At 43.4% G+C, this 16,822-nt stretch overlaps 1 protein-coding gene across 6 annotated transcripts; it reads right to left on the bottom strand.

Moving 5' to 3' along the window:
* Positions 1-3: 3 nt before the first annotated feature.
* On the bottom strand, positions 4-4,687 carry LOC143720897 (protein FAM3C). Of its 6 annotated transcripts, XM_077210834.1 has the most exons (11): positions 4,586-4,687; positions 4,060-4,119; positions 3,886-3,924; positions 3,169-3,273; positions 2,978-3,037; positions 2,778-2,892; positions 2,635-2,693; positions 1,064-1,114; positions 866-950; positions 643-769; positions 4-546 (listed from the first exon to the last, which is right to left on the bottom strand). In XM_077210834.1, the coding sequence occupies exons 2-11, from the start codon at positions 4,076-4,078 to the stop codon at positions 460-462; spliced, it is 747 nt and encodes a 248-aa protein (XP_077066949.1). In that variant the 5' UTR covers positions 4,079-4,119; positions 4,586-4,687; the 3' UTR covers positions 4-459. The 6 variants fall into 6 exon arrangements, with proteins under 6 accessions (XP_077066949.1, XP_077066952.1, XP_077066950.1 ...); XM_077210837.1 differs by lacking the exon at positions 3,886-3,924; XM_077210835.1 differs by lacking the exon at positions 4,060-4,119 and having other exon boundaries at positions 4,586-4,604.
* Positions 4,688-16,822: the final 12,135 nt, after the last annotated feature.

The following is a 16,822-nucleotide window of genomic DNA, read 5'->3' as shown; positions in this document are numbered from 1 at the left end:
GAATTGAAAAAAGTAATGTTTTATATGATACAGACAAAAGAAAACACTGAAACATAGGCTACACTTTAACATAATAAGCCATATGAATACCACAATATAAACGTTAACTATAATTTTTACATTTACAATGAATTTAAAAATACATTTTACCATAAACTAAAATGTAATATTTTTTCCATCTAAATTCAAATCAAACTATTATATTGTAGGCCTATTATATTATAAAGTCTAGGATAACCCGTTTAAAAATTGCACCATAGTTGAAACAGTGACATATGTTCTCAGATAGTAATATATACATTTAAAAAAACAAAACAAAAAAACAACTCAAACACATTGTGGCTCAGCTTGTTGCATTGTTGAAGACGAGTAAATATCTTCCGAAGACTGGTTTAAAAATGACTCGTACACACATGCAAATGTTCTTTTGGCAGACCAAATTGTGCTAGAGGAAAAAAATTAGTCTATTCTTGGTATGCAACCTTCCATCTCGATCATTTCTGGCCAGCTTTCATACTTATTAGTTTCCCTGTCATTCTTCATGTGCTGCAAAAGACAAAAAAGGGAGAGGTATACATTAAATATTTTCATTGCATAAACTTAAGCACATAAATGGGTGAATTTGGGTTAAAAATGGGTTACCGTCTCAAAAGAAACATGGGTTTTGGTTTTCTTCCCTCCCACAAAGATCCAGTTATCTCTGAATTTTATTTGGGAAATATATGAACTGCCAAGCTCTCCAATAAGTGCCCTTGCTTCATCATTAAGTCTATTATAAAGGAAGCATACAAATCATGACATGATGAGACAACAACATCATAAGATGTGCATGTAGTATATGATGAAACTAGAGAAAGAAACTTACTTTGTGGCTGGATCATCAAAAGAGGCCATCAACACAAGAGAACCATCCTCGATTGACTTCAGAAACTCTATCAAATCCTCAACCTCTGTCAACAGCAAAATATGTATTTATTACATGCATGTGAACTGAGAATGAAAAAGTATTTATAATGCAGAAATACTGAACAACATGGTGTAATGAAGTCAAGATACAACATACTTCCGTTCCACATATTGAAGCTGCCAGTGTTGATGTGTTCACCTGTTTTTTCTGAATGTTTAATGAATAAGAAAGAAAACATATAATACACTCTGACAAGAAATGTATGTGAACCCCTTGGAATGAACTGGTTTTCTGCTTTAATTTGCCATAAAATGTGATCTGATCCTCATCCAAGTCACAACAATAGACAAACACAATGTGCTTAAGCTGTTAACACAAACAAATCTAATTTCTTGTGTCTTTATTGAACATCCATTACACGTTCACAGTTCTGGAGGAAAAAGTAAGTGAACCCTTGGAGTGAATGTCTGGCCTTTGGCAGCAATGACTTCAATCAAGTGCCTTTGGTAGCAGTGGATCAGACCTGTCAGTCTGCGGTGGATTTACTTCGATGCGTGGGGTCATTGTCCTGCTGCATCACCCAACTTCTACTAAGCTTCAGCTGGCAGACAGACACCCTGACATTATCCTGTAGGATATTTTGGTAAACTTGGGAATTCATTTTCCCCTCAATGATGCCAAGAGGTCCAGGCCCTGAGGCAGTGAAGCAAGCCCAAATAAAAATGTTCCCTCTACCATACTTCACTGTTGGGATAATGTTTTGGTGTTGGTTAGCTGTGCCCTTTTTTGCACCATATATGGCGCTAAATATTCTTCACTAACATTTTCATCTTTTGTTTCATCAGTCCAAGAAATATTTTCCCAATAGCGATGTGCTCTTTTGCAAACTTCAGGCGCACAGCAATGTTTTTGTTTTTTACGGGAGAGCAGTGGCTTCCTCCGTGGTGTTCTGGATGTTTTCCAGTTCCAGTGATGTCTTTAGCCTTTAGCTTTTACTCGTGGGTTTTTCTTTACCTCATTGAGGATTCTGCATTGTGCCTTCGGAGTCATCTTGGTTGGGTGCCCACTTCTAGGAAGCTTAGCCACAGTACTTAACTGTCTCCATTTATAGACGATTTGTCTAACTTTTGACTGATGCCTAAACACTGAGATTGCTTTGTATCCCTTTCCAGCCTTACAGAGATCAACAACTACTGTTGATCGAATGTCTTCAGAAAGCTCCTTTTTGCGAGGCATGGTTCACATCAGTTTATGCTTCTTACCAAAAGCAGTCTTAAAGATATTTGCATGTAATTTATCAATCAAAGTAGCTCTAAACCACACCTTCAAACTCATTTTATTAATTGGACTCAGGTGTGCAAGGTATTAGCTCTCGTTGAAGTAATTATTCTATTGATCCACTTAGTTTTTCCTGCAACACTGGGACTGTTTAATGGGTGTGTTCAAAAAGACACGAGAAATTAGAATTGTTTGTTTTATCAGCTTAGGCACATTGTGTTTGTATATTGTTGTGACAGATGAGGATCAGATCACATTTTATGGCAAATTACTGCAGAAAACCAGTTAATTCCAAGGGGTTCACATACTTTTTCTTGCCACATATTGATAAAATATTTCAAAATACTAATATTAAAATATATGAAATATTAAAATATGACTAAATACAAAACATGGTGCCATTTGAATTTTTTGCTTTTTTAAAGAGGGCTCGACATAGGCCTACTTACCATTGATAACAGCAATATTAATTCCTAGCCAATTACCACGTATGTCTTTCTCTATTATCCTAAAACAAAATGCAGAGCTGGTTTAAATTCTGTCAAATAGCACTTATGGTGTTGGTTTAATCATTCAGTAAAAGTATATTTACATTTTCCCCTCAAAGCATATTTGTGGACCAATGATGTTTGTTGCACCGCTGTAAATCTTAAAGGCAAAATCTTTTCCAGGACATGGTTTTGGGAGGTCACATTTGCTTTTAGGACCTGATAAAACATAGACATGTAAATATGTACCCTTAAAGTATCTTTTTTACACTGTACCAGACCAGATTATTCGGAAATTGCTTACCATCATCTTTGTGATTATCAGGTTTCAACTGGACATAAACTCCTCCCCCCACTGACCTTTCTGGGTTAGAGAAAAATATAAAACATTCATAGTTTAGCCTATATACCAGTACGAATTTTAAAGAAGCAAAATTAGTTAATTAAATAATTAATTTAAAAAAAATATTGATTAAAATAAAATCAGTAACTCACCCACTAAATTTGATACCGTTAATTCAGGATTCATCTGCAGGAGCTTGAGGACAAAGCTTATGGATAATATGATGGCAGCCACCATGAAAACAAATTTCAATTTTTCTGTGAAAGCAATTGTGGTTATATATATAATTCTCATTTTACAGTAATATCCCTCTTTGTTAGTAGATTTAATGTTTTCACAGCATCCTTTCAAAAGTGGAACAAAAGTTTCAATATGTACTGATATTTTTCTGATGGTAGCTGGTTTTTCATATTTTCTGGACCATGTTGGTTATTGATGGTCATTAGGGGGCTGAGATCCTATTGGTTGTTTAAGCTGGTAGCTTAACCAGGTCTTGTAGACCACCTTGGACCACTAATAAAACAGCAGTTATCATGTCAAAACCTGTTTGACCACTTCAACCAGACATGCCATGTTTTTATCAGCAGGAAAAAAGGCCTAATTCAACCTAATTTAAATTTTGTTGGTTTTCATAGAAGAACATTGGGCTACTATAAAAAGTCTAGAAGGGCTGTGGCATCACGAAAAAACTTTAAAGGCTGAGAATATAAAGCTTTTAGAGTCTACCATCTATGAAAAGTAAGGAAACATTTGCATTCACAGTCAATTTTCAAATGTACTGCTTCTGCATTGTGATAGAAGACAATGTAACCAGGAAAGTAAACACTGCACTGAACGAGACATCGCATGTTTTCAAAAACATAACTTACTTTTGCCTCTCTGTCTCCTGTGTACCACAAGGGGACCAACTAGAAATAAAAATGTCAACATAAACATGAAACATGAGAGAGAGAGAGAGAGAGAGAGAGAGAGAGAGAGAGAGAGAGAGAGAGAGAGAGAGAGAGAGAGAGAGAGAGAGAGAGAGAGAGAGAAGCAAAACCAACCTCTTCTAACGTATATCATGACTGAAATGTGCGGCTCTCCTCACAGAAGCTGTAGATCCACTTTAAGTGAAGGTGTAGAAAAAGTTCAGCACACCACATCAGCAATCTATCAACTGATCACTTTCGATCTTTAAAAAAATGTTTAGAATTAAAAAAAACTATATATATTTTAATTATATCTGTTGTCCTTGCCACTGCGGGTCTAATTTAATAAAGTTGGTCTAGTCTAGACTTTCGACTCTGTGTACGTTAGGCTAAGGCTGATTACCGGCAGTGCAAAGGTAGTGTAGGCTAGGCTACTGCATTTAACCCATGTATTCGGTCCAACTTGATAAACTCGTTCTTTAGAATTTTGTCTAAAACGCTTTAAATCCAGTTTGTCAACTTTCATGTACATATGACGTTTGCTGTCGTTACGACTATTTCCTTTTAAATAGACAAAGGATACCTATTAAAATAATAACATTTAGGCTACAGAGACTAGGCAAATATTAAAAAGTAGTATAAAGCAAGCAATCTATCCTACTCATTTAGAATAAAGATTCCCCTCGTGAGTCCATGTATTTTTCAGCAATTCTGTTGTACCTAAGAGGGAATTGACCGTTTGTGGACACCGTAGTTCAGCACTGTGGTTCAGCGAGTACGCACTACGCGACCAAACCGCTAGATGGTGGTGTCGAGTCTACTACAGGAACCATAGACATCATCGAACACTACCAGAAGACGTTCGCTTACTTGTTTATATCATAGACTGTACATTTTTTTTTTATCTGTGCAGAGCTTGAATTGGGCCAATTTTTGGGCCAAGTATTGTACCCTCACTTTTTCTTGAGTACCGGCACTTCTCACATTTTACAGGTGTAGTGCCGATTTTCGACTACCTGCCAATATATTTGAGTAAAAAGTATCCTTTAGCCAAATTTTTTTTGGTCTATTAGATGTATAGTCATAGCTGCCTGTTTGATGACGAGTCTATTCTTGTGCTAAGGTTAGATGTCTATTCAATTTTCACTGAGCCCAAATTCAGCCTCATTGTTGTCATCAGAGCTGTGCTTGGACAGCTAGACGTCTTTTAAATACGCAAAATTGCTTGCTGAGTAACACCATGCGTGCTGTATTTTTTAAATAACGGGATAACGAGTTCACTGTCACTTATCACTGTCTATATAATTACAGATGTTAATTGTATATTAACACGCTATTAGTGGTTAAAATGTGTTTGTGTATTATACCCTGTGTAAGATCAAATGAAAGGGCATCCTGGCTTTTGCCTGCCATGACAACCCATGACTCGGGCTGGGGGTGGGGCCTCGCATCCACTAACTCGCAGCTTTGCACCATGCTCGCAACGCTCATGGATGGATGTCTCCAGATGATTGAATAATAAAACCCCTTGTGTTTAATCTACTTTCATTTTGATTGTTATATTTGTTGATTTGTTGATACAAATCCAGTTTGAAACACGTGATATTGACCCCTTTTGATTTCTCGACAGGCACCCATAAAAACAACCTGTTCTTTCTTACACTAACTTTGCTTTCATTTTCCATTTTTTCCCCCATAGAATGTCCAGTTCATGGCAAAGCTTGCTAAAGTGCTGCAGGAACTATGCAATTTTTTAGGCCAACCCAGAAGTTAGCATTATGGTTTCCTCGATGAAAGGCAAATAATATTCTTTAATTTGCTTTTGGATTATTGCAGAAAATAAACTCTGTGACCAACAAAAGTTTATGAACCTTACAGGTTTTATTCATCAAGATAATCTTCACAAATGATCACAACTTTTATAAATTCTGAAGCATAAATACAAAGAGGTAAAAAGCTGCAATAAACAAACTGCAGGGTCGTGCAACATCATCATCATCATCATCATCATCACCACCAAGCTTTGATAACTTTCAAATCTTTATTTAAAATTTAAGTTGGGAATTTTATGTTAGTTTGCAAGATTGTGAACACAACCAGACTTTAAACACGGCTTGATGATGTTTAAAGTCCCTAACAGTTTCTGTTGTCCCATAAAGCCACTTGTTAGCTTTTTCAAGAAATGTAACAAATTCTCTCATGAAACTCTAGATCGCGCAGTCTGATTGGTTTCTGTTGCATCAGCAGCCAATGAGCTTGCTGCTCAACGTTCAAATACTTGCTCAATGTTTAATGTCAAGTTCATTCACTCTAGTGAAGTTCAACCCTGCAGTTTCCCCCACTTGATATGGTATGCTTGCCTCTGAAGGTTTGGACTGGATTTTACTCAATGACCAGGAATCAATTCTTTCTTTTATTTGAAAGTTGTCATGGCCACAAGCAGGTAAAAAACCTTAAACACAAACAAGTAAATCAAGAAAACACATAATAAACCCAAGTAACCATAATAAAGCATCACCATCCAAAATCAAAACTTAAATTTAAACACTAGAAAATCAGTCTTAAAAATAAGTAAAATTTGAAGACACTTTTAAAGCATTGCTCAAATGATTTAACCTTAATTTTTAGCAGCTTTAACCCTCTACAAACACAATCCCACACTTCCAGTTTGCACCCTTTTAAAACTTTACAATACGTTACTTTTAACCATGCTTTCAATCTTCATGATGTTAAATGTATAACACTTTAGCTTACAATTCAACCACATCATTTTATACACACAATTTTACCCCAAATATAATTATATGATTCACTTTAATATTAAATTCCACCACACTGCACAAACGAATGCTCACCGGCTCCTTCCTTGTTCAAACAAGCTTTAGTCCTGCAGTCTCATTTTCCCAGTTCCTCCACACATCTTCCCAGCCTGCTTACTATCCTTTGAATGACTCCAAATCCCCTAATTTCCAGATCCTTCCCACCTGGTGATTAACTAGTTGACTGCAGCTGGGCACCACACCCAGCACCAAAGCACCCATGCAAAAAAAAAAAGGGCGTGGTCTGCAGTTCAGCTCGACACCTCCCACTCGATCTTCCCACGGAAACCGCTGGAAAGATCGCACAGTGAACTAGTAGTCAGAGATTTCCTCCTGGACTCCCAGCCTACTCCTCCACTGGCAGTAGGACCACCAACCGTCGAACATCCCGGTGAAGAATTGTGGACTGAAGGTCCACCCGAATACTGGAGACGCGATGCTTGGATGCAGGAAATTTGGATGATAATGTTACAGGCCTCACCTCCGGAATACAGGAGCTCGCCACAACTCTAATATTCACATCCCGTACAATGTTTCTGGAGTCAGGGTTGACACTGATGACTCTTCCAAGCTTAAAGTGGCCCTTCAATGCATTCTGATCGCAGAGCCACACAATATCTCCAATTGCGACATTCCTCTGTGCAGTGTGCCACTTGCTCCTCACAAAAAGATTAGGACCAGCAAGTTGGCTCCAGGATCTCCAGAATTTGTTGACCTGATGCTGCATTTCCTGGAGTCTCTTATAGGGATAACTTGTGTAGTCAAATGTTTTCCAATCACCACTTGATGATGCTCGTCCCAGCTGGAGTGTATTGGGCGTGATGTACTGCACTGTATCTTCAAGGCTCTGCACCCTGGCATCAATGGGTCGCTCATTTGCCAGATTAGCGGCGAGCTGAAGTGTCGTCTGAAACTCGCTGAAACAGAGCCCTGACTCTCTTCCCAGACTCTGGAACGCCTTCTTCACTATCCGAACAGCTGCTTCAGCAGAGCCATTCCGATGAGGTGAATCAGCTGGCAGGATTTTCCAGTGCCAGTCAGTTCCATTTTGAGCTGAAGTATCCTCCACAGCAGACCTATCCAGGCTGTCCAGGAACTGATACAACTCCTTCAGAACAGACTTGGCGCCAACAAAATTAGTCCCTGGATCAGACCATATCTTCTTAGGGTGGCCTCTAATTGCTGTGAACCTCTGATAAGCCATCAGGAAGCTTTCCGTTGACATTGTGTTGGCAAGCTCCGTGTGGATTGCTCTGCTGACCATACAGCAGAATACGACTCCCCAGACTTTCATTTTGACTCTTTTCCTAACATCATCTCTGACCTGATAGGGTCCAAACAGGTCAACTGCTGTAAACTCAAACGGAGATGCTGGCCTGGTTCTCTCTTGAGGCAGATCTCCCATCACTTGCTGACATCTTCTCGCTCTGGCTTGGAGTAATGATGTCAGCGATGTTCAGAGATCCAGGAATCCACCACCAATCCTGAAGTTGTGTGCTGGTCTGGATTTCTCCAATCCTATTGCCAAAAAAGGTCTGGAAGCCATAGCTCTCACGTTGAATTGAACAAAGTACTGTTTGGCTATCAACAAGGTGGTACCACCGTCTGACTTGGACTCGACCATGTCGTTCAAAGTACCTCTTTAATCGGGCGGCGAATACTGCCCCACATAGCTCTGCCTTGACTGCTTCCCCCTTGTGGTCTAGGGGAGCCAGCTTAGCTTTAGACTCCACCAGCCTCACTATCGGACCTTGGTCACAGTCCCACCGCAGATACAGGACGGCACCATAAGCATGATCACTGCCATCAGAAAAGGTAACTGCATCAGGCTTAGCTGGCCCGCTCACTGGTGTCAGGGCTCTAGGGAACTTGACTTTGCTCAGCTCAGCGTATTCTTCAAAAAGGCTGATTGCATCTTCTCTGAGCTTCTCTGATAGTGCAAGGTCCCAAGTGTCTCTGACGGTGCTACATTTGGGTTTGGCCTCTTGAAATGCTCTCCGAACCAAAATGGCTCCTTTCTGCTTTACAGGTGTCGTCAGACCAACCGGGTCATACAGCCCAGAAACTTGGCTAAGCAACTCTCGTCGTGTCAGCGGGTCTGGCGTCTGAGCTCTCACCTCTTCCAGTTTAAGGTCTTGGCCAAGTCTCATCTTCCTCTTCCTCTTTGAGAAATTTATCCCAACCATTTATCCCAACCATAACATGAAGCCTGTCATCCTCCAGGGTGTAGCCGAGGCCAAGAGCTTTGTTGTCCTCCTCCTTTAGCTGATTTGGCAGGATTACAGTCTTTGGAATAGCCACCTGCTCCGATTTTCCAACAGACTCCCTCCTACGTTCACCAGAAAAGACCCACGGCTTTAACCTGAACCGTCCTGCCCCCAGGATCTGCTCCACATTTTCTGTGATGACTTTGAGCTGGTCCAAGTTGTTATGAGAGGTCAGGATATCGTCGACATAGCTGTCCTCCTCTAACACTCGACGTTCTTCCTCAAGATGGCTAAACTGGGGGAGATTCGCTGTCTCTCTCATGGCGAGTTGAGCTATACAACCTGCAGGCTTGTCACCTATGTTTACCCTTGTGACTGCATACTCGCCCAGCTCCTCCTCCTCAGAGTCACGCCACAGAAACCTATGCAAATGCACCTCCCGATCTTCAAGCCACACTGAATTGTACATTTTTCTTATGTCTCCCAAAGCCGCAAAACCTCCCCTCCGGAACCTAAGAAGCACAGCACGAATAGAATTGAGGACGTCGGGGCCCTTTAACAGGAGATCATTCAGACTCACCCCTCTGCACTTCTGACTACTGTTCCAAACCAGTCTCACCGGAGTTGTGACGGAGTGTGGGTTGGGTGCGATGAGGTGGCTAATGTACCATACAGGGCCAGTCCATGTCTGAAGGACGTCTTTAGACAACTTCATTGCGGCTCGGCGCTCGACCATCTCGTGAACTTGAGCAGCATAGGCAGCCTTCCACTCCGACTCCCTGGTCAGCTGCCTCTCAGTCCTGAAGAAAGTTGCCTCAACTGCACTCCTATTGCTTGGCAATGTGGCTGGATCTTCTACCCAGGGGTACTTGGCGTGCCAGTGAGGCCTCTCACTGTGCTCATCAGCAGCTACATATGTGAGCCCATTCTTTACCACCTCCAGCTCCCTTTCTTCAGCGAGGGTCATTTCTTTGCCGCCTGGCTGGCAGTTTCCACAGCGACAACCCCCACATTTTGGAATGCAGCCAGCACCGATACTATCCCATTTCCACCACTCGAGGAAGCTGGATGTAGTAGTTACACAACTGAAACCCTGAGGTTGCTGGCTTTGCTGACGATGAATGGGGACCACGCAGGTGTGTTCTTCATACTTCACTGCCGCAGTTCTCATAGACCTTGCGAAATGCGTTCTCGATGTATGAGCTGATACAGTTAGCGCCTCAAACAACTCAGGATGGGTGCCAGCAACTGTCTTTCCCATTGGTCCGTCCCACAGCACAAGGTCCCCCACCGTGCGGATTTTCTGCGGAGCCAGCTGGCCTTCCTTGTGACTTACAAGGAGATGGATCTCCCTCGGCCTTGCCAGGTCGCTGAGTGGAATGTCTGGGAAGAATTCTTGAAGTTTTTTGGCTGACACATGTCTTTGAATGTCTGCAATGCTGTCTAGGCCATAGCAAACCAGCTGATGGCATCTAAGAGTGCCTCTTAAAGTGTTGACCCGAATTTTCAGGAGGTACCGCTTTGTCTTAACAAAGACTTTCATGCCTCCTACACCATGGACTACAAGCGTGATGTCTTCACTTCTAAGATTGAGCCGACCTGCTGCCTCATGGGTGATATAGTTAGTATCAGAAGCTAGGTCTATAAGAGTCCCAATTTTCTGCCCAGCATTTGCTGTTACCTCCGACAGCATCATGATGACAGGCCACTCCGCTAGCCCGCTCTCTACCAGAAGACTTGAATGACTCTTTGCAATATGCGAGGTGCTCGCTGATGTATTACAGAATGCGTCCCGGCATTGTTGAGCTAATTCAGGTGAGAGTTTTCTGAAGAATTTCTCCTGAACCTCTGTGTAATTCCTCCAGCTCTCACCTCCCACTGTGCTGTTTTTTCTTCTCCTCTGAGCCGTACTGTCTCTGGATGCCTCAGCCCTGGGACACAGATAGTAGTGATGGTCTGTGACTCCCTGCTCTCCACAATCGGGATTTCTGCACAGAAACAAAGTTTTGCAGTGATTACCCTCGTCATGGACCTCCAGACATTTCCAGCAGGCTCCCAGCTTCCGCACTACGTCCTTCTTCTCTGTGAGCTTAAGCACACGGAACCGTTTGCAGAAGTACAGCTTCTTCTTATGCTTGATGTCCCCACAGACGACACATCCTGAGAGATTGCTTCTTGACTGGTTTGAGGCTCTGGTTCTAGCTTGCCTTTGCTCCGGTCGGTTTTCTTTCCTCAGTGGCTCTTCATCCCTCAATTGATCCAGCTGTTCATAGATACTCTCTTGACTCTTGAGAAAGGCCAGAAGACAGTCGAAGCGCTTCTCTGGGTCAGTACTGCTTCTCTCAGCCGCATAGAGAAGCCACTCTTTCTTCAGTGCATCCGGAAGCTTGCTCTCAATTGACTTTGTCACCAGAGGGTTCCTTAAAGCGCCAGCGTCACCAAGGTCACTCAGATCTTCAAGGGCCTTCTCCACAGCTTGGATGAGCTCAACAATTTTCTTGGGCTGGTGACCTCTGGCAGCTGGAAGTCTCTGGAGCTCCTCTACTATTTCAATAGCGATCGCAGTTTGGCTTCCAAACCGATTTTCTAGGACACGAAAGATATCTTCTGCTGTGTTATAATTCATCAATCGAAGATCTCTCATTACCTTCTCATCCAAACTGTCAAGAAGCTGGAACTTTTTAACTTCTTTTGAACCAGTGGGTTCTCCTTGCCTCTGGAGGGCCTCCCAGTCCCTTTTCCAGCGATGAAAGTCTCGCCTGATGCCAGTGAACTTAGGGAGGGAAGTAGGCTTCAGTCTAACTACTGCTGTTGGATAGTTGATAGAAGCTGCACTCACAACTCTTTCGGCGTCTTTTTCAGCTTTTGCTTGAATGAACTCTGCTTTTCTTGACATTAACTCAGGGATGATCTGCTCAAGATTTCTGACCCGCAGCTGAAAATCTTTCCGTTCAGCAGGGGGAACCCAACACTTCCACTGCGTGTGCAGCTCTTTTGCCCTCTTAACCAGTTTTTCCATGTAATCAAACATGAAGTCAAAACTCTCTTTATTCCCACCAGATCCGAAGGACACCACACACTCTACTTTTTCCTCTGCAACCTTTACTGCTATCGTCAGTTCCTCTTCTCCAAAGTTTGCCCAGAATGTCTTTTGAGTAAGCTCCTTGAGCTCGTTCAGTCTCATCTCACACTCACTTGTAGTTTTCCCGATGTCGGCCTTTTGCTGCTCATTCAACCTGGGAACTTCTTCGGAATCAGTATCCAGCTTTGCCTCTACAAGGTACTGGGCCTCTACATCATCGTTGGCTTCCATGACCTTGTTGGCCTCAATTATGAGCTTTTTGAAACTGTCCCTGAGCTCCTCTTCAGGTGTGATGCCATGCATCCGGACTACGTTGTTAGCCAGTCGTGAGAATTGCCGCTTTGCGGATGTCCTATTTGCTTTAAGCTGCTCCAGGGTCTTTGAGTCAGCCATCTTCTTTTCAGCAGGATTGGGTGAGATGATTTCCTGTTCTATCAGGCCAGGCTGGTTGCTGTTCAGGATTCTCTGTTCCAGTCTTCACAGCGGTTTTTTACTGTCAAGTTCATTCACTCTAGTGAAGTTCAACCCTGCAGTTTCCCCCACTTGATAGGGTATGCTTGCCTCTGAAGGTTTGGACTGGATTTTACTCAATGACCAGGAATCAATTCTTTCTTTTCTTTCTTTTATTTGAAAGTTGTCATGGCCACAAGCAGGTAAAAAACCTTAAACACAAACAAGTAAATCAAGAAAACACATAATAAACCCAAGTAACCATAATAAAGTATCACCATCCAAAATCAAAACTTAAATTTAAACACTAGAAAATCAGTCTTAAAAATAAGTAAAATTTGAAGACACTTTTAAAGCATTGCTCAAATGATTTAACCTTAATTTTTAGCAGCTTTAACCCTCTACAAACTGTAAGACTGGAACAACTGGTTGATGGAATCAACCTTACCACAGGTCTATAAGACAAAGGACCTTGCTTGCACTTTAACATTTAAACATCTCACACACACACACACACACCCCGCACCCCCCTTCCTCGGAGCACCTTATCTACATTTTCTCTCTCTCTCAGTCAGTAACACTAAAAACTCACACAAGAATATATATGGTTTTAATGTGAATGTGATTAGCTTTAAGGATTGTTTAGTATCATTTTAAAGGTCTCAGGGTGACTGGAACATAATGTCTCTTTCCCAAAGAAGTAAAAAACAAAAGGTAATAAGGTTTTTAAGAGTTTAGGAATAACTGGCACACAAAGGAATGTGGTTCTCACCAGGCACTCCCAAGGGTGTAAATTCATGAATGCTAATTTCCACTATTCTTAGCAGATGGTCAACTTCTACCCCCAGTAATGGTGGGGGAATACAGTAAATTTCCACTAAACTCAAGTTTTACATATCAAATAAGGTCTGGCTATATAAGGAAAATGCAACGAGAGCTCAGGGCTGTTTTCTGTATTCAGATTAGCCCGTGTGGTTGAGGGTCTCGCGACTCTCAGCTCACGTAAGTGTCGGGTAAACTTTTTCCTCTTTGTTCTAGAACATTTGATGGTTTGCATTGATTATCTTTCAATTGATTATGGAATTGTAATAATACATTTACCTGACATAATAAATTGTTATATTTGATTATTCTAACAGACTTTGACTTTATTTTCATTGGAGTTAAAAGGAATAGTCAAACATTAACGTATATTTAATGATGCACAGATATCATTGAAAAACCTTTTCATTTTATGGAGTCAGATGAAACGAGTTAATACATAAGATAAAATGTATTGCATTTAACCAAAAATACTTTGCCACGAGAAAAGACAGTAACACGCAAAGACCTTCACCGCTAATTCGAATACCGCCATTGGATCGAGTTAGACGGCCTTACAAAACACAATCCCACACTTCCAGTTTGCACCCTTTTAAAACTTTACAATACGTTACTTTTAACCATGCTTTCAATCTTCATGATGTTAAATGTATAACACTTTAGCTTACAATTCAACCACATCATTTTATACACACAATTTTACCCCAAATATAATTATATGATTCACTTTAATATTAAAATCCACCACACTGCACAAACGAATGCTCACCGGCTCCTTCCTTGTTCAAACAAGCTTTAGTCCTGCAGTCTCATTTTCCCAGTTCCTCCACACATCTTCCTAGCCTGCTTACATTCTTTGAATGAATCCAAATCCCCTAATTTCCAGATCCTTCCCACCTGGTGATTAACTAGTTGACTGCAGCTGGGCACCACACCCAGCACCAAAGCACCCATGCAAAAAAACATTTAATCGACATTTAATGTAGCAGTTTTTTAGCATGCTTTCAGAATCCCTCCCTCTTCCCCAGCTCCACCTGTATAGATCTACTACGGGTAATATAATTTTTAAAGCAGCATGTCTGTATTTATTGGCAGTAGCAAGTCTCTTTACTTGCTTTGCAGCAGCAGCGTAGCAGATGTATTCCACCAGGACCAAATATATTACAATTTTCATATCCATTATTATTATCATTATATAGTAGGAACCAGGGGCGGATTGGATCCTTAGGGCCTAAGAACCAGGGGGCCCCAACCAATATCCAGAATATAAATCATAATAAATCTAAATAAAAACAGGGCTCTGATGCAGCCGTGGGTCACCTTGATCGTGTGTCGGCCTGCTCGCTACTCATGGGGTGGGTGACCTTTCAACCAGAGCTGGAGTGGTAGTATGTGGAGCAGGCCCTGCAGAATGAGAGGAAGCTGCTGCCATGAGGCCCAGCAGAATGAGAGGAAGCTGCTGCCATGAAGCCCTGCAGAATGAGAGGAGGCTGCTGCCATGAGGCCCAGCAGAATGAGAGGAAGCTGCTGCCATGATGCCCAGCAGGATGAGAGGAAGCTGCTGCCATGAGGCCCAGCAGAATGAGAGGAAGCTGCTGCCATGAGGCCCAGCAGAAGGAGAGGAAGCTGCTGCCATGAGGCCCAGCAGAATGAGATGAAGATGTTGCCATGAGGCCCAGCAGAATGAGATGAGGCTGCTGCAATGAGGCCCAGAAGAATGAGAGGAAGCTGCTTCCATGAGGCCCAGAAGAATGAGAGGAAGCTGCTGCCATGAGGCCCAGCAGAATGAGAGGAAGCTGCTGCCATGTGGCCCAGCAGAATGAGATGAGGCTGCTGCCATGAGGCCCAGAAGAATGAGAGGAAGCTGCTGCCTTGATGCCCAGCAGAATGTGATGAAGCTGCTGCCATGAGGCCCAGCAGAATGAGATGAGGCTGCTGCCATGAGGCCCAGAAGAATGAGAGGAAGCTGCTGCCTTGATGCCCAGCAGAATGAGATGAAGCTGCTGCCATGAGGCCCAGCAGAATGAGATGAAGCTGCTGCCATGAGGCCCAGCAGAATGAGAGGAAGCTGCTGCCATGAAGCCCAGCAAAATGAGAGGAAGCTGCTCCCATGAGGCCCAGCAGAATGAGAGGAAGCTGCTGCCATGAGGCCCAGCAGAATGAGAGGAAGCTGCTGCCATGAGGCCCAGCAGAATGAGAGGAAGCTGCTGCCATGAGGCCCAGCAGAATGAGAGGAAGCTGCTGCCATGAGGCCCAGAAGAATGAGAGGAAGCTGCTGCCATGATGCCCAGCAGAATGAGATGAAGCTGCTGCCATGAGGCCCAGAAGAATGAGAAGAAGCTGCTGGCATGATGCCCAGCAGGATGAGATGAAGCTGCTGCCATGGGGCCCAGCAGAATGAGATGAGGCTGCTGCCATGAGGCCCAGAAGAATGAGAGGAAGCTGCTGCCATGAGGCCAAGCAGAATGAGATGAAGCTGCTGCAATGAGGCCCAGCAGAATGAGAGGAAGCTGCTGCCATGAGGCCCAGGAGAATGAGATGAAGCTGCTGCCATGAGGCCCAGCAGAATGAGAGGAAACTGCTGCCATGAGGCCCAGCAGAATGAGAGGAAGCTGCTGCCATGAGGCCCAGCAGAATGAGAGGAGGCTGCTGCCATGAGGCCCAGCAGAATGAGAGGAAGCTGCTGCCATGATGCCCAGCAGAATGAGATGAAGCTGCTGCCATGAGGCCCAGCAGAATGAGAGGAAGCTGTTGCCATGAGGCCCAGCAGAATGAGAGGAAGCTGCTGCCATGAGGTCCAGCAGAACGAGAGGAAGCTGCTGCCATGAGGCCCAGCGGAATGAGATGAGGCTACCTGCAATGAGGCCCAGAAGAATGAGAGGGAGCTGCTGCCATGATGCCCAGCAGAATGAGATGAAGCTGCTGCCATGAGGCCCAGCAGAATTAGAGGAAGCTGCTGCCATGATGCCCAGCAGAATGAGAGGAAGCTGCTGCAATGAGGCCCAGCAGAATGAGATGAGGCTGCTGCCATGAGGCCCAGTAGAATGAGAGGAAGCTGCTGCCATGAGGCCCAGCAGAATGAGAGGAAGCTGCTGCCATGTGGCCCAGCAGAATGAGAGAAAGCTGCTGCCATGAGGCCCAGCAGAATGAGAGGAGGCTGCTGCCATGAGGCCCAGAATAATGAGAGGAAGCTGCTGCCATGATGCCCGGCAGAATGAGATGAAGCTGCTGCCATGAGGCCCAGAAGAATGAGAGGAGGCTGCTGCCATGATGCCCAGCAGAATGAGATGAAGCTTCTGCCATGAGGCCCAGCAGAATGAGATGAGGCTGCTGCCATGAGGCCCAGAAGAATGAGAGGAAGCTGCTGCCATGAGGCCCAGCAGAATGAGATGAAGCTGCTGCCATGAGGCCCAGCAGAATGAGATTAGGCTGCTGCCATGAGGCCCAGAAGAATGAGAGGAAGCTGCTGCCATGAGGCCCAGCAGAATGAGAGGAAGCTGCTGCCATGAGGCCCAGCA

This window comes from Siphateles boraxobius, unplaced genomic scaffold (genome assembly GCF_051911475.1).
Source record: "Siphateles boraxobius isolate OS27281-9 unplaced genomic scaffold, OSU_SipBor_1 65, whole genome shotgun sequence".
NCBI lineage: Eukaryota > Metazoa > Chordata > Actinopteri > Cypriniformes > Leuciscidae > Siphateles > Siphateles boraxobius.
The sequence above is the reverse complement of the archived record's forward strand: the minus strand, read 5'-3'. Positions and strand labels throughout refer to the sequence as shown.

Excerpts from the sequence above, each read along its gene's own strand:
- LOC143720897 (XM_077210834.1), bottom strand. Across the intron at positions 3,274-3,885 it reads CAGGAGACAGAGAGGCAAAA|AAAAATTGAAATTTGTTTTC; the intron begins GTAAGTTATGTT and ends TTGCTTTCACAG. Across the intron at positions 2,694-2,777 it reads ATATGCTTTGAGGGGAAAAT|GATAATAGAGAAAGACATAC; the intron begins GTAAATATACTT and ends ATTTTGTTTTAG.